The 16,986-nt window shown below is 35.5% G+C and overlaps 2 protein-coding genes across 6 annotated transcripts in view; one reads left to right on the top strand and one right to left on the bottom strand.

The window, feature by feature from the left end:
* The window catches only part of LOC131955282 (coiled-coil-helix-coiled-coil-helix domain-containing protein 5), a 44,871-nt gene that overhangs the window by 24,723 nt on the left and 3,162 nt on the right, over positions 1-16,986 (top strand). The window contains exons 2-3 of one of the 2 annotated variants that reach the window (XM_059319337.1): positions 10,746-10,863; positions 15,922-16,062. In XM_059319337.1, coding sequence (XP_059175320.1) covers positions 10,862-10,863; positions 15,922-16,062 — 143 coding nt within the window. In that variant the 5' untranslated portion in view covers positions 10,746-10,861. Of the gene's footprint in view, positions 1-10,440; positions 10,864-15,921; positions 16,063-16,986 lie in introns of those variants that run through there. The other variant, XM_059319336.1, reaches the window with a different exon arrangement.
* LOC131955281 (endonuclease G, mitochondrial) lies at positions 406-7,702 on the bottom strand. Of its 4 annotated transcripts, XM_059319334.1 has the most exons (6): positions 7,135-7,253; positions 4,994-5,237; positions 3,028-3,199; positions 2,679-2,791; positions 878-959; positions 406-688 (listed from the first exon to the last, which is right to left on the bottom strand). In XM_059319334.1, the coding sequence occupies exons 3-6, from the start codon at positions 3,190-3,192 to the stop codon at positions 494-496; spliced, it is 555 nt and encodes a 184-aa protein (XP_059175317.1). In that variant the 5' UTR covers positions 3,193-3,199; positions 4,994-5,237; positions 7,135-7,253; the 3' UTR covers positions 406-493. The 4 variants fall into 4 exon arrangements, with proteins under 4 accessions (XP_059175317.1, XP_059175318.1, XP_059175315.1 ...); XM_059319335.1 differs by lacking the exons at positions 4,994-5,237; positions 7,135-7,253 and adding an exon at positions 7,682-7,702; XM_059319332.1 differs by lacking the exon at positions 4,994-5,237 and having other exon boundaries at positions 7,135-7,633.

Here is a 16,986-nt window from a genome sequence, read left to right on the forward strand (position 1 = left end):
TGTAAAATTTGAAGATTTGATGGTTTTTTTAAAAGTAGACTTAGGTTTGTTTTTGGGAAATTTTTATTACAATATCATTAACATTTAAAACATAACATTCCCAGGCATTGGCATTGTAAACTTTCATAATATTTGCTTACACTTTAATATTTAACTAAATGATAGTTTTTAGTCAGTATTAAAGCTTGTCACTATGAAGGTTTGTATACTTATTTTCTACCTTTCCAGTATTTAATGTAAAAAAAAAAAATTTGCTTTATACCCAAAAATACCTATTCAAAAGCACTCTACTTGAGTATTATCTGCTCTTTACTGACCTGTGGTAGAGATAGCCTATGTTTTGCCTTTAATATGGACACACAAAATTCAAAAATAAATATACATGAACTTGATGAACATAAATATATAATCAAACAGCTTTTGAATTATTGATCTTTATTGTTTTTCTCTTGTATATTAAAAACTCTACATATATTTTACATACATTTTTTATTTAAAAACCAGACACAGCATTGATTTTCTTGAAATTAGATTTTGGAATATTTTGAAAAAAATTAAGGCCTGCTGCTCTCTCTATCATTTCTAGTGGCATGAGATAGTTGTGTAATTTAACTTTAGGCAGAGGTTGATTAGGCATTACATAAGACTGGAGCTCTAGTTGACCAACTTCATTTTCAATCACAATTATCTGAAATTACAAAAATTACTTACAGAAAATCTAAAGCTGGCAGCATGTGTAATCCATAAAGAACGAAAACAAAATAAAACTTTCTAGACTAATTGCAGTATTTAATATGATGAAATAAATAAAATATATTCATGGCATACTTATTACAAATTACAATTTTTCAATTCAATTAAACTATGTACATAATACCTTAAAAAAGTGAGTTGGAACAGCAACATGATTTTCTCCAATAACTTCATATTTTACATATAATTTCCCATCTGGTTCTTTTCTGAAAAGAATTTTCTTTCTAAATTATTGTTTTGAAACATACAAGTATCAAATAATGTGCAAATTTTTTATACACCTGTAAACAGTAAATGTTTGTCTAAAATGGTTAAAATAAAAAGGTGATAGTAGCTCACCAAACTAAACTGATTTCAAAACCAAACTTTATGTACTCTGTAACACATTTTAATGTGTGTGGGGGGTGATTCTTGATGTCAGTGTGTTATTGCACTACTGCTAACCCAAAAGTCCCGAGTTTGCATATTGGGCTTGAGTCAGTAGGAAAACCAAAGACCACTCATGGGCACATGTTAGTGAACTAAAGCCAGCTGGGCATAGTGTAGACCACACTATCCCTTTATATGCAGAGGTCACAGAAAAGAGCTTTACTTAATCTGCCCTTAAGTCACCAGGTTTGAAAAGGTTACTACCTTTTTTCTGATTGTATACATTTCAGGAGAGTATTTGTAATTTCAGAACATAGTGAGTGATTCCAGAGAATTCCAGGAGTTTTTAAGCTTTTTTAAACTTCTTAAGTTTGTAGGTCCATGAACACAGGATATCATTAATTTTTTTTTTAATAATAATCATTAAAAAAGTTTTTAAAAACCCACGTTTTCTGATTGAACTAAAAAGTAGAAAATAAATACTATACATCACAATAATGCAAGCGATCACTCTACTATAAGCGATGAAAAACGTGGGGCGCAGAAGTAAAAGTTATATTACTATTGATTAGATAATACTATTGACTTTTATTAGGGAGCTTGTAGAGAGTCAACAGTATTAGAAACTGTAAGAAAATCACGGCGCCCCATGTTTTTCATCGCTTATAGTAGAGTGATCGCTTGCATTATTGTGATGTATAGTATTTATTTTCTACTTTTTAGTTCAATCAGAAAACGTGGGTTTTTTAAAACTTTTTTAATGATTATTATTTTCTACTTTTTAGTCTTTGTCTGTTTGTTTGCATTGAAATCTTGCTATCGATTTTATCTTTTCACTTTTTTTTGGGTAAACGAAGACAACTCGTAAAAAGACAACTCGTAAAAAACGAGAGACCCTTTCTTCTTCGGTCTCAATCGCAAGTGAATGATTGTCAGAGGTTACTTGATAGCGGTTAGGACGAGGGCTGGTTACTGACTAGAACACATAGATTTGAACCCGTGTCGAGTGGGATAGCAATCGTGTGCCCAACCACTCGACCATATCGTCTCCCCCAAACTGGCCACCAGTGGTAATAGTTACCTCCTGTAAGTTTAAAGTCGGTTCAAACTAAATTATCTGCCCCTAAGCCTGTCGCGACGTGGGATCGTTTCGCGTCACTGCGCGCGGCAAGAGAGGGGCGAGCTACGCGTCGCTCGTTTTTTTTCTAATGGCTCGCAGAGGAGAATTATATATATAGATTATATAGCGGTCTAAAATGCTCAATAAAATGTTTCCATTGATCAATTTAGTAATAATAACAATTGAATATTCTATGGTCATCCAAAAGAAAGCTTCCCTGAAAATTTCAGCGCGCTAGCTAACTGGGAAGTGCCAGAAATTTCGATCGCAAGATTTGATTGGAAAAACAAACAGAGAAAGCAAGTTAAAGAAAACGTGGGAAAATCAGTATTTATAATACCAAAATATACCATAGAGTGGGGTGGTGGCTTTGGGAAATGTTAAAAAAGTTATATGGTGTAGGGTTAGAATCTCACGTGTATAATTTCTTACTTACCGGGGCAAGTATAAAGGACCAGTACAGACATAAACATTCCTGCTGCGACGAGCTAAAGCACGAACATATTTTTCCAATGTATTCCAAGCATCTCTGTTAAACCCTTCCCCTACCTTAAAATGGCAAAGTGAATGTATATAGGTATGTATTACAAGAATTCATTTTATGAAACATATAAAAACCTTTACAATAAGCTTTTAATTTACACTGAAAACAAAAAGGAAAATAAAACAAAATTGCTTTCTTTAAATAAACAGGTGCTAGATAAGTTACTTAGTCTGGTGGTGACCAAAATGATATTTATTTTTAAAAGGAATACACACAATAATTTCTGAAAAATGTTGCTTACCTGGGGAGCAATATTAGATAATAAAAAAGTTTGACTCATAGCAGTTGTTGAGTTACGATGGTTAGCAGCAGCAGCTAAATGTCCTCTATCATACCCACTTCCTATATAATCTTTATTTGTAGCACGATGGTAGCCATGGACTGACTGATCCTCCATAAACTTCATTTTAGACCTTTTTAATAAATAAAAAACCCATTGTATTTTTTTTTAATATATAAATAAAAACCATTATTATTTGCCTCCTTAGTTTATCATTAATATTATCAGTGTCGCTTTCATTAAATGGAACATGATTATATTATGTGGGCCTACCCATTACTATTTCTAGAAAAAAATTTTTACAAGCTATTATTAAACTTGCTTCCTCAGTCTGTCTTAATCACAGATTGAAACATGAGAGCATAACTTCTGACACTTCTAACCGATTAGTTTTTCTGAAATTAGTCATGTGGGTAAAGAACTGATGACATTGCAAATTTGACATTAAATTTGACTTAATTTGTGTTACCAATCCTATACTCTTAGACGTGTGACCTTGTTTTCTAAAACTGAGCTTTTTGAATGTTAACAAAACGTGCTCTATATTTCTTGGATCATATTTTAAGGGCACAGGTTTACCTAAAATACCGCCCAGCACACCCCCCAGTGGGTGGTGTATGAAAGATTTGAGTGTACATGAATCACTCTCTGTAATTTGTGAGGTAGAACACACTTCACCACCGCCCAGATGTCAGGGACATAGCATAGTGCTCTCGGTTTAATCATCGAATGTCGTGTGCCGCAGTGTCAATATTGTAGGGTGCTCCTTAATACTGACGTAGGCGCCATAGTTCTTATAGGATAGACCGGGGCTATAATAATAAGACATCTTATCGCACTGTTAAAATGAACGTAGACGCCACTTTTTTAAAATATACAGTAAATAGAGAAAAAAAAAATCGCACCATCCCAGGGCACTGCCCTTGTGAAATTAAAAAGGATTTTTTAGCAGAAACCTCCCCTGAAGTGTTCTCATAAACTCCCCAAAGTTTGATGCCGATCAGATGAATGGTGTCAAACTGCAATCGACTTTAATTTTATATACTGTATATAAAGAAGAATCTAATTGCGCCCTTCCATCCCTGAAAAACTTGAAATTTTTTTTCCGCAGAAACCTACCCAACAGCTTTTCAAAGTTTCATGCTGATCGGATGAAAGGTGTAGTAATGCATAAAAGACAGACAGACAGACAAACAGATAGACATACATTGCTTTTTACATATAAAGAGATCAAAATTTTCTGAAAATAGTGGGTAATACTAAACTACTATTCTGCACAATTATACGTGCGTTATCATGTTCATTTGGTGCACTATTGTTTTTATTCATGCAACTCTTTTGTTACATTGTCAGCCTTATTAAAAATTTTAAAGTAATGAATTAAAAATTGCATAAAAAAACAGTTGATTCTTGTTAAAGTCTTAGAATTCTAGATCTAGAATAGTCCTGCAGAAGTTATTATTTATTATATATTATGTGATTATAGTCTACTAATACTAATACACTAGATCTAGTATTTGTAGTCCTACACACAATCAACTACAATTACAATGTAGTGTAGAAAAAGAAAAGTAGGCAGATTCTAGCCAGAAAAAGATATGCATGCACATTGGAGAGAAACTACTGCCTTCCTTGGTGGTGATGTTTTTGATGGTTCTGTGCATGCGTGTTTACAAACAAACCGCAGAACCCTAACTAGCACAGCTTTTAAGGCCACTGTGCATGCTCAGAACTACTGAGTTTCATATCTTCTGCCGACCAGATGGAGACGCTGGGGCGAAAAATCTTTTTCTGAGTAGTCACTTCAAAAAAAGTATTCTAGCTACTAGAATCTAGATCTATTATCTAGGTTAGGGTGTCGCCTAACATTTTAAACTTCATTATTGCTCATGATGACTTAAAAAAATTAAAAACTACATTTATTTACCTTTAATTCAGTGAAAAAAAAGCGTTTGTTTTATATGGCTACGATGATAAGACTGATTTTCAGTGATACGGTGGGTTAATTTTTTAAGTAGTATTTTTGTGATGCGATTGACCGTTCACTGCCGTTCAGCAGAAATGTGTCGTCTGCTACATTTCTCCCCATTCAAATACACAGCTGGCAAAATGGGCGGGCATAGTTTGCTGTTGTCTCGATCAAGTTATGTTTTATAGGTTTTGTTTTTACCCTGCATGATTTTTAAAACATTAATGACATTAGTTTAGTACAGGGGTCTCCAAACTACGGCCCGCGGGCCGGATGCGGCCCGCGAGGTCTTCTCATCCGGCCCGCGGAGATTATTTTATCCACGGAAATATAATGATTGTTGGAGGTGACTGAGGGACTATGCCCCGTAAATTCAAAACAATTTCAAAATAAAGTTTTGTGTGCAAACACCGTTGCCCGCCATGTTGTAGAAATTGGTGAAAACAGTGTGACTCAATTAGCAAAAAATACAAGCAAGTTTCGCCATTTTTCAATTGCAATGGATGAGTCTCAACTGCTTGTGTTCATTAGAGGCGTGGAAGAAGACAGGAACATAATACAACAGCTTGCTTCCCTATAAAACATTTATTGCACTGTTACCGGAGAGGACATCTTCAATTAGTAAAAAAAAAAAAAAAATTGCTGATTATAACTTGGACTGGACTAACCTCAGTTACCTAAGAATTGATGGAGGAAAGTACATTAGTGGCATAAAGAAAGGTTTGGTGGACAAGCAAATAAGAAAAACATTTTACAAATTAAATTTGTATATATTTTTATAGAAATTATAATTCATTGGGGGGGGGGGGGGGTAGACGTTCTTCGGGGAAGGTGTGTGTGTGTGTGGGGTGGGGGGGGTCAGCCACCCCAAAGAGATGCCTGAAAGAAACTGGCCCCCGAACTGAGATTTGGTAGTTAATGCGGCCCTCGGGCTGAAAAGTTTGGAGACCCCTGGTTTAGTAGAAAGCAAGTTATAATTTTCTATAGTTTATCATATTTTTGAGTAAGTTCACAACAGCTCTAACTAAATTAAGCAATTCACGTTTTCTTACTTTTATTATGTTCTGCTTGATATTCTAAGCCATTAGACCAATAAAATGTTAAATGTACAAATGGCAAGTTAGCTTCAAACACTAATTGTCCATTGTTAAAACTAGACCGGTAACGACAGTATCGTCTAATAATATGGCAAAATAACAATTTTAAGTAGAGAGTCTATATATTTCTGAAATTACCATGAAACATTGTTACAAAAGGGAATCACATTATTTAAAATATTTTTGTTTTCGGCAGCCATCATTACCATGACGACAGTAAAAAAAATTAGGTCAAGAGACAACCTAATCTACGGATTACTACTTTCTAGTAGTAGACTAGAAATTTTGTAGTAAATCTAGATCTTAGGTAGATCTAGTAGATCTAGAATCTATCTAGATCTAGAAGACTAGTAGTATTGAGTAGTTGTGGCGTTAGTGATTAATTTAATGGTAACATTGTAAGGACCATTGGCCTAGATTATTATAGATCGGTAATCTATCGTTTTGGGTACGTAAAATCGCCCGCGACTTGTAATGTGAAAAACAGGTGACACCTTACATTTTAATAATTATTTCACATTTTGAGGAGGATTTATGTATTAAAAAATTCAAAAATGTTTCCTTGATTCATTTATGTACCTGTTTTTAAACAATTGAATTAAAACTTTTCAGTAATAAATGAACACCAGCGATGCAACAGATGCAACCATGCTCATTTACTATAGCAGCCATCTTGTTCAAGTTTTATTTTTATAGACTTATAGCGCAAGATTCAGGCGGAAGTCACTCTATTTTACAAATGGCCGCTGTTTATATAGCAAATCTTGCTTGCAGACACTGCTGTTTAAAGTTAATTTCTGGCCTATATTGATATATTTAGCCATTGATTTAGGTTTATTATTCATTTATCTATAATATTTGACACAAACATATCACAATATACTTCTATTACAGCCTTGACATTGAGGTAACGTTTTCGTACATTAATAGCCACGGGCGATTTTACGTACCCAAAACGATAGATTACCTATAGATCTAATCTAGATCTAGACTCAGACCTACCTCTCGATTCCTTCTACTGGGTTAACTTTTTCAGGTGTTAAATGCTCCAAAACCCAGTTTGCTGTTCGATTTCTTCGATCATATGAAAGAATAAAATCTTCATAAGATCTTAAGTTGTCAGTACTTGGAAAACCATACTTAACTGTTTCGCTAATCTTGTTTGGTCTGCTAGAAACAGCAGGGTTCGTAATAAACTTGTTGTTTTCATGAGGATTCGTAGAGGTGATGGACAATGATGAAATATTATCGTCGGGAATATTGGAACTTTTGGCGTTAACTACATTATAAGGTGATAAAGACTTTTTGCCACAATAATACCCTACACCTATACCTGCTGAACACGCAGCAACAACAACGCATGTTTTTGAACGAACAAAAAAAGACATTATTGATATTAGATCTAATCTAAATCTAGAATCTAGATCTATCCTATGTAAGTATGTAGATCTAGATCTAGTATGTTTGACTCTTGACTAGTCTAGATCTAGACTCCAGCAGTTATCGGTCACTGCGAATAACTGGAATACAATCAATATTAAGTGTTTACTTTTAGATTTTAGGGTGTTAGGCTATCACTAGACAGAAATCTAGTAGGACAGGGCAGAGGCGTAGCGAGGGGGGGCGGGGGTCCGGACCGCACCGGGTGACACCATTTTAGGGGGTGACACCAAGGCAAAAAAGAGCAAAATATATAGAGAAAAACTTGAGGTGTGCAAATCGAAAGTTCGAGGGGGGGGGGGTGCAAATCTAAAATTTGAGGGGGGGGGGGGGTGCAAATCGAAAGTTCGAGGGTGGGGTGCAAATCGAAAGTTTGTAAGTTTGTCCCCGGGAAGGGTCGCTACGCCTCTGGGGGGTGACACCATTAAGTGCCGCACCGGGTGACACCCGACCTCGCTACGCCACTGGGACAGGGCCTACTAGAGTACTAGACTAGAGTAGATCACGCTAGATCTAGATTCAACTAGACTAGACTCCGGAGTAGGCCTAGATTATATCTAGGTATAAACAGTGTTTCTTCCAGACTTTTTTCTCAGGGGGGGGGGGGGGGCAGACACTGTTAAAAATCTATATTTTCTATATAAATTCCATTTCGATCGGGGGGGGGGGGAGGGGGGCAGACTTTCTTGGGGGGGGGGGGGGTCCGAAGAGATGCCTGGAAGAAACTCTGTATCTAAAGCTAAACTGTGACATCACACAACCTGAAGCCCCTCCTCCTCATCACACATTGTCGTAAAATTACGACATAATGTTATCCTTTTGTTGCTAAATTCCTTGGGGTTGTGGTAAAAACAATATTGTCACAGGGTAGAGCAAGGGTCGCGGACTAAACCGGGCAACACCAAAATATATTTTTTTTAAATTCCAATTTTATAGATAAAATTGTATATATAATCTTTTCCTTTTTGTGCCCAAGACACATGGGCCGCCACAGAAAGTTCCCTCCACTTTTGACGGTCTCCGGCAATTTTCCTGGCAGTCCCCCACCTTGCTGCTTCCCACCGTGCGCCTGCACGTCTCCATTGGCCTTATAATATATATATATATATATATATATATATATATATATATATATATATATATATATATATATATATATATATATATATATATATAAATTTTGGTTCTCTCGTCCGCATTAACAAAATCTGTGAATCATGGGCTGGGTATGTGTCTTGACCTCCGCCAAACCCATGAGACTGACTACCCAGTCAGCACACATATATTGGCCCAATATTGGCTAAACATTGGTTACCAATATTGGCTACATCTTGGTGCAACATTGGGTTAACCTTGGCCAAACATTGGTAGTGAAACTCGGCATTATGTTGGCGCAATGTTGGCACAATATTGGCTATATCCCGGCTACATATTGGCCCAACATATTGGCTAGATCTTGGCCAAATATTGGCTATATCCCGGCTACATATTGGCCCAATATTGGCTACATCTTGGCCCAATATTGGCTATATCATGGTTACATCTTGGCCCAATATTGGCTACATCTTGGTTCAATAATGGCTATATCTTGGCCCAATATTGGCTATACCTTGGCTCATCCTGTATTATATCCTGACTACATCTTGGCCCAATAATGGCTATATCTCTGCTATACCTCGGCTCAGCCTGTATTATATCCTGGCTACATCTTTGCTCAAATTTTGATTTTCAGCACACACGAATATCCATTCTCATATCAGTCATAATATTTAGTCAGTGACGCCATTTAGGGGTTGACACAGTGGCGAAAAAATCGCAAAATATATAGAAGAAAAGTTTTTGCCAGTTCAATCCACCTGTATTAATAACTGACTGACTATCGATAACCATCTTTACTATTGACTGTGCACACGTTAAAACTATCACCCGGGAGGGGGGGGGGGGGTGACACCATCTGCAAAATTTAGGAAGGAATACAGGCTTTTTGAGCATTTTGAATAACATATAAGTCACTCAACGGCAGTAGAGGGGTGACACCAAAGTTTTGTGAATTACCTTTTCCACATGGATTAATAGGTGGACTTTGCGTACAAATCAATGTCATTAGGCAAAATGGGAAGGGGATGTCACCAACTGCAACTATATATGTATGCCTATGTATACATATATATATATATATATATATATATATATATATATATATATATATATATATATATATATATATATATATATATATATATATATATATATATATCACATAGGGTTTTTTCGGAGGGGGGGGGGGTGGGGTGACACCATGAGGTCCCACACCGGGTGACAGCCGACCTTGCGACGCCTCTGCTACTAGTAGTGTGCAATGACATGACTATGATATTTACTGCTTCTATATAATTGCATCCTTTGTAGACGTGAATGCTTAGGTAGAGAAAGGCGTGGAGGGGCGGCTGTATTGTTGTGTTTTCCTGCTGACTTATTTTTAAGGTGAAATATTTTCGTAAACCGGACGTATGATCGTTCACAGTGTTTCTTTCAGACTTTTTTCTCCGGGTGTGCACTTGATATATTGGGGGGCGGGCGGACAAAATTTTCCCGGGGGGAGCGGACACTGGTAAAGTATATATTTAGACTTTCTTCGAGGGGGGGGCGTAACGAAGAGATGGAAACTCTGATCGGTCCTACAGCCTATTAATCTACTCCTTAATAGTTAATATTATAATCGATTTCGCTACCATCGGACCTTGATGAAAACTACTAAGACAAACCTTATTGCGTGATTCCTTTTAACTTTTGAAACAGTAGGTCTAAAAACACAGGGAACATTTTTTACCGCACACCGACTATTAACTGCTAGAGTCTATGCCTAAGTTAAAACTTTGCCAGTGAAGAGTCATAACAAGTTTTAGTTGCCCGTTGACTTTGCATCTCAGTCAACGATGGAGAGTGTTTTTTGCCATCAAAAAAACTTATAGATCTACTATATTTTGACCTAGTCAATACCTCTATTATCTATACTCTATAGACAGCCAAAATGTCGATTAGGCCCATTTATTAAATATTTTTTAAATTTTATATAGAAATCTAGATCTACCCTGCCTAGATCCTTCTACTTCTAGATTCTAGATCCTGATCTAGAATTAGAATCTAGCCAGATCTGTCAAATAAATTACAATTAGTAATTAAACTTCACTTTCACTAGTGTAGTAGTGTACACAGTACTGAGTACACTCATTACACTCAACTGTGTAACTCTACAATTTACACACTAAGTATCACACTATTAAAATAAATGTAAGTTAAAATTTTAAGATTTTTATTTTTAAACTTTGTTTTAGTTTTAGACTTTTAGAGTTTAGTTTACTTCTGCCTCTGGTCTATCTCGCTAAATCTAAACGTAGGCCTACTCAATAAAATTGTACCAAAAAAAATTGGGGGAAAGAAAAAACAACCAGAAATCTCGCTACATCCAAAAGAAATCAAAAGAATCATAAAAAACAAACAAACACAAATGTGGTCTGACACACACCCTCACTTAAAAAAAGACGATGGATATTACATTATGACACTAAAACAACAACACATAACCTTTAGACTCAGAACAGGCCACAACAGACTAAAACAGCACATGCATAAAAAACTAAAAGTTGGGTGTGGCAAAATATGCCCTTGTGGCAAGGCCCCGGAGAATACGGAACACGCCCTTCAAGAATGTTCATTATCTATAATATAATTAAAAAAATTTAGTCCTTCCTTCCGTCATCGCTATAGCTTTTGGAATCATAAAAGTAAACATTCGCACCATGCTGTGCTTTTCAGTGCACCGCAGTGTCTTATTATAAGTATTAGAGTAGGGTTTGTTTATATAGCGGCATAGAGCTATTTTATAATTGCCACGGTTTTTACTCTTTCGCATAACGTCAAGAAAATATTAAATACACGCAAACTGCTAAAACGTATTAAAAAGATTAATGTCAAATATCATTTTCGTTTAGGCTCCAAGAAAAAGTGGATACATTTTAATAACATAATAACAGCAGGGTAGAAAAATCAAATTAACTTAACTCTTTTCTAATTTTGACAAAGGAGGTAATTTAAAAATACATTAAACTCACGCTAATAAAAAATGTGAATGCAAATATACGTTCGTCATAGAAGGAATTAGTGTTGCAATAATATAATTAGCAAAATGTGAATGCAAATTATTCGGATGTGTAAGAGGAAATTATTGTTAGAAAATTATAATTAGCATGGATTGATAAAAGGCAATCTTTTATTTATTTTATTCACTGAATGTAGGCCCTACTATTTATTACTTATAATTTTTAATCAACTATTCAGCACTATTATAGGCGCGTCATCACGTTCATTAGGTGCGCAATGGTTTTAGTTATGAAACTCTATTGTAAATTTTTAAAATTTAAAGTGCTGGAAATAAATTGCGTGAATGGATAAAGTGAAATATTGTATATATTATAGATACTGCCTATTATTTATACTGTTTTCTAATTATTATTCTATCTTTCGGGTTTTATAGGAGAGGCGTAGCGAGGGGGGGGGGGGCATATGTCCCCGGGTGCCGACCTTAGGGGGCGCCAAAGTGGGTTGGAAAAAATTTGCGAGGGGGGTGGTGGTGGAAATCGAAAGTTTTAGGGCGGGGGGGGGGGGGGGGGGAAGGGGTGCAAATCGAAAGTTTGAGGGGGGTGCAAATCACCGGAAAGGGCGCGATTTGGCGCTACGGGCTAGACTGTGAGCAATATGCCTTTATGATTGCATTTAAATTGTGTTTATGTTATGAGTGTTGTGTTTGTTTGTTCGTTTTTTTTTTTTTTTTTTTTTTTTGCGTTCGTTTGTGTTGTGTTTAGTTTTGTTCTGTTGGTACATTTAAAAAAGATTTACCGTTGCGGAGCACGGGATGCAGCTAGTATATATATAGCCAGGCATGATCCAAACACTAGCCCCTACACACCCCACTCAAAGAAAAACTATATGGGGCACCTGCTGATCTGGAGACCACAGTCCAGTTCATACACGAAGTTGGGCTTGTTGTATAAATCCTCCATGATATACTGAATTAAGAACGAAGAGGAAGAAGTCCATTTGAACATGATAACTAAATAATAAACTTCCATATTTAATCCATTAGGCACTAGTTTTAGGGTTTTAGCTCATTTTAGACTAAATTACTTAATTAAAATTTTAGGCCTATTGTTTATAAAATTTAATAGGCCTCGGCCTATTTATTAAATTATTTAGGGTCTATTATAAGTTAGGCTATAAACTTAAGTTTCACTTTTTTGGCTGTACAGGAACTACGTGATCAATATTCTGAAAACCCAGTGTATAGTAATTTGTCCAAAAAAATCTGCCGATAATTTTTAAATAAAATTGTTTTTTTAAGCCACATGACATACTTCTACCATTTGGGTTTACATTTGCTGTGATAAAATGTTAATAAAGAAATTGTTTTTGGCTTTTTAAAATTTTTATTTTGTTTAGTTAACGAAATTACTGAAAACACCACATACATTCAAGCTTTAGTAAATTCCAACAAAAATCAGTGAGATTTTTTTAACCATTTGGGCCTTTCTAACAGTTTCAAGACTTTTCTCAGTTGTGTCAATTCAATTAATGAATGTGGCTTTGATATGGGCATTATTTATGGCATTTTCTACAAAATGTAACAGATAGTCAAATAATCACAATTTAGTGACAAACCAATTGAAAATATTCTGGAATGAACTTTAAATACAGTGTTTGAGACAACTATGAGTAAACACAAGCAGCAGCCATCTTTCAAAAACAATATTACTATTAGAGTAGTTTCCCTTGAGAATTTCTGTTTGCATTTTTGTTGTGTTGCTTTTATTGTTAAATAATGTTGTCTTTTTAAGTTTGGGTGAATGTGTGAGGGCCCTGCTTTTAAAATAAATGAATCATGCTAGTTTTCGTTAAAAGTTGTGATGTAGTAGAACTTTTCGATGTCATTTAAGGCAGGGGTCAGGCTTTTTGTGAATATTGGGAGAGAGTGAGGGGGGGGGAGCTGTGAAAGTATTACTGATATCATTTATGAACTATCCCTTTTGATCTATTAATCTACTGCTGATATGCTACAGGCATTTGGTCTCAGGCCTGTTATGCGGGAACCATGTGTTGGGGCAATGTTTTATCACATTTTTCAAGATAGCAGGTTTGCAGTAGTGATTGTTGGTTTTCAACAAGTTATACTTATACATAAACACTAACAATTAACTGAACATTGTTTTGTACAGACAGGTTTTCCATCAATGTCATCATGCATCTTATGCTATACACTGTCAATAAGTGCATAAATTGCCCCCCCCCCCCCCTCCAATGTATGTCACAAACACTCATCCGCTCCTGTAGCATATAGTTGGTGACATCATATCACAAATTATGATTAATCTCTGATATTTTGATAAAAATGGATATGTATATGTCTGATGGGTGGAGACATACCAACTATAAATAGTATAAAGGACATGCACCAAAGGGATGGGGATGATTTATCTTTGAGACAATGTTTTACATGGGGAGGGGGGTAGGAAAAGATTTGACATGGTTTGAATGTTGTCACTCTAAATATAAAAATAATGAAAAACATTCTGAATGTAATAGATAATTGACTAATAAATCACAATGTTGTAACTTTTAAAACATAACTCCTTGTAAAATTGCAAAATAACTAAGCTACTAAAATTTAATTAGTCAGCTTTCTTTCACATTGCTAACTTTGGCTGATTTTACAGTTTTAAAATGATTACTAATTACTCATCTAGAATTTAGTTTATTGATTAACCTTTAACCCTAATCCTAGAGGTGTATAAGAAGTTTTTATGTTAGGTTAAATATTTAAATATCTGGACATAAGAAATAGGTCACAAGTGGCAGGGCTTAACTTTTCACCTGTGCACTTTTTGCTGCAGTGGTTCATCTTATCTGGACAAGATCCTAGGGTGTAAATTTGTAAGGATGTAGGCTTGTATAATTCTAGCCTTGGGCCTAATTGAAGAAGCCTAATATTTTTTCTATTTTAACATTGCTTTATATAGGTTAGGTTTGCCTGTCGTCCCTACTGGGACATAGGCCGCTGTCAAGAGCTTTCCAGACATCTCTGTCCAGGGCTAGTCTCTCCAACTGTCCCCAGGTGTATCCAATCTTCTTGGTGTCTTCTTCCAGGTCACGTCTCCAGGTCTTTCTTGGTCTGCCTCTCCTCCTCCTGCCTTGTGGATTCCAGGTGAGGGCCTGTCTTGTTATGCTGGATACAGGCTTCCTGAGTGTGTGGCCAATCCATTTCCATTTTCTCTGGAGGATCTCTACTTCAACTGGCAGTTGATTTGTCCGTTGCCATAGATCATCATTTCTGATGGCTTTAGGCCAGCAAACTCGCAGGATCTTTCTGAGGCATGCGTTTATAAATGATTGTATTTTCTTCTTATTTATAGCAGTTATTCTCCATGTCTCAGCTCCATAGAGTAAAACAGGTTTTACTTTGCTTTATATATTAGGCCTATAAAATCTAGATCTATATAATACATCGTGGGGAACAAGGGGTTCTAAAGTGAACATTTGATTAAAAAAAAAAGTTAAGTTCCCTTTTCAAACCTAATGGTCCATGGGGCAAGTGAAGTAGAGTTTACCTGTTACTGTGACTTTGCCATATGAATGGATAGTGTGGTCAACACTATGCCCAGCCACTTTTACTTTCCCTAAAAGTGTTAGGTACCTGTCAGAGCTGGGAGAACTCAGGGCTGTTCTAATACATAAATCTGAATTCTAACTTGAGACTTTTGGGTTAGTAGTTTAGTGCGCTACTGCTAGGTCACATTGTCCCAATTTGATAAATATATGTGCAATTTTAAAAATTAAAATGATAATTTACAGAAGCAAATTTATTATGAAACCAGATTATATAAATTTTCAAAAAATTTGAACAGCTTTTTCAGTTTAGTTGGTATGGTATTTTTTTTTTATAAGCAGGATTTTTCTAAATGGCTAATCATATAAAAGGAACAAGTTGGCTGATAGGAAAATGTCTTATTACCTGCAGCTGGTTGATTGAGCACAGAGGGTCGTGTACAGTTTTATTTAACTGCTCCAATGGCGCTCTCTGAGCACTATGGCACTTACATTAGTGGGCCACTACATTCGATAACTAAACCAACCCAGGGGTTGCAACAGATAGCCACACATGGTCCTACCATAGGCCTTAGGGTGTCTGGTCGGTAGGGTGGACAAACCAGCGCTTCAACATAAGATCCAAGAAATTACCAACAGTTTACTTATTGAAACACTTTTTATATTAGGTCTATGCTTTTTGTCATATTTTAGGGAGCACTCAATGAGACTAGTAGAACAACATTGCGCAAAATATTTGGAAATGTTTGGAGAATGCATTCATCGCTTTCCCCATACATGGCAAATGGACTGTGAACTTGAAAGAAGAAAACTTGCCAGATGCGCAGAGATTAAGTAAGTTGACATACATAATATAATAGTATAATTAGCCTAGTAGGTTGTCTATGATGCTATTCATATACAGGTTTCATGAGATATGATAGAAACATAAGCAAAAATGTATATTTTTATGGTTAAGTTTTCCATGTTTCCTATGATATGAAAAGAATTCTTGAAATGTTGATTTACTAACATTAATTTTACCAGATTTAGAGGATTTAACAAAATTACAGTTTCTTTCTTCGTCAAAAAGATGGCCAAGTTTTAATTTTTATATTTGTTTTTCCCCCCACCTTTTTAGTGATTTTTAATATATGAAGTCGATACGACTAAAAATATTTGCTTTAGAACACCATCCATAACTTGCAATATCTAAAAGACAATTATCTGCCCTGGAAAAGCTAGTTATCTCTCCTTCTGCTATTGAATAGTCTATTGCGTCAATTAACTTTGTTGTCTCCCCTTAGTTGCAAAACAGTTAAAATTAATTTTTAATGACTAATTAAACATTTAATTATATAAAAAATTAGAGTTGTTAAAGTTGCATTGTCATCGAAGTGGACCGTAACTGAAAAGTTTGAACGGAATCACTTATACAAACCCACAAACAGACATTGCCAACTAAATAAGAAATTTCCCTCTTTTTTGTGTTAAATTAAACATTTGATTAAATAGATGTCAGTGACACAGATACCAGATTAAAGTCTGTAGATCAGTCATAGCCTAGATTAGAATATGACTGGACTAATGCTAAATTATAAACAATTTATAAGGGCATTTTAGGGTGAGTTTTTCGTATTGACAGCTGATGGCATGGTTCCAGAGTAATTGCTGTTTTATTTGCTTGGTAGAATGTGTGTACAATGCAATCAGTACTGAATGACTTAAAAGACAAGACTCAGTAGATAGTAAGGGCATAAAATACAAAAAAAGTATTTA

The sequence above is a fragment of the Physella acuta genome, unplaced genomic scaffold (assembly GCF_028476545.2).
Source record: "Physella acuta isolate Inbredline_101_S28 unplaced genomic scaffold, ASM2847654v3 ptg001062l, whole genome shotgun sequence".
In the NCBI taxonomy this organism is placed as follows: Eukaryota; Metazoa; Mollusca; class Gastropoda; family Physidae; genus Physella; species Physella acuta.

What these genes read in the sequence shown, in the direction of transcription:
- LOC131955281 (XM_059319332.1), bottom strand. Translation starts at nt 7,520, where the DNA reads ATGTCTTTTTTTGTTCGTTCAAAAACATGCGTTGTTGTTGCTGCGTGT. An exon ending in GGTCCTTTATACTTGCCCCG is followed by an intron (nt 960 to 2,678) that starts GTAAGTAAGAAA and finishes AATTCTTTTCAG; the next exon opens with AAAAGAACCAGATGGGAAAT. An exon ending in TTCCAACTCACTTTTTTAAG is followed by an intron (nt 689 to 877) that starts GTATTATGTACA and finishes TTGTAATTTCAG; the next exon opens with ATAATTGTGATTGAAAATGA.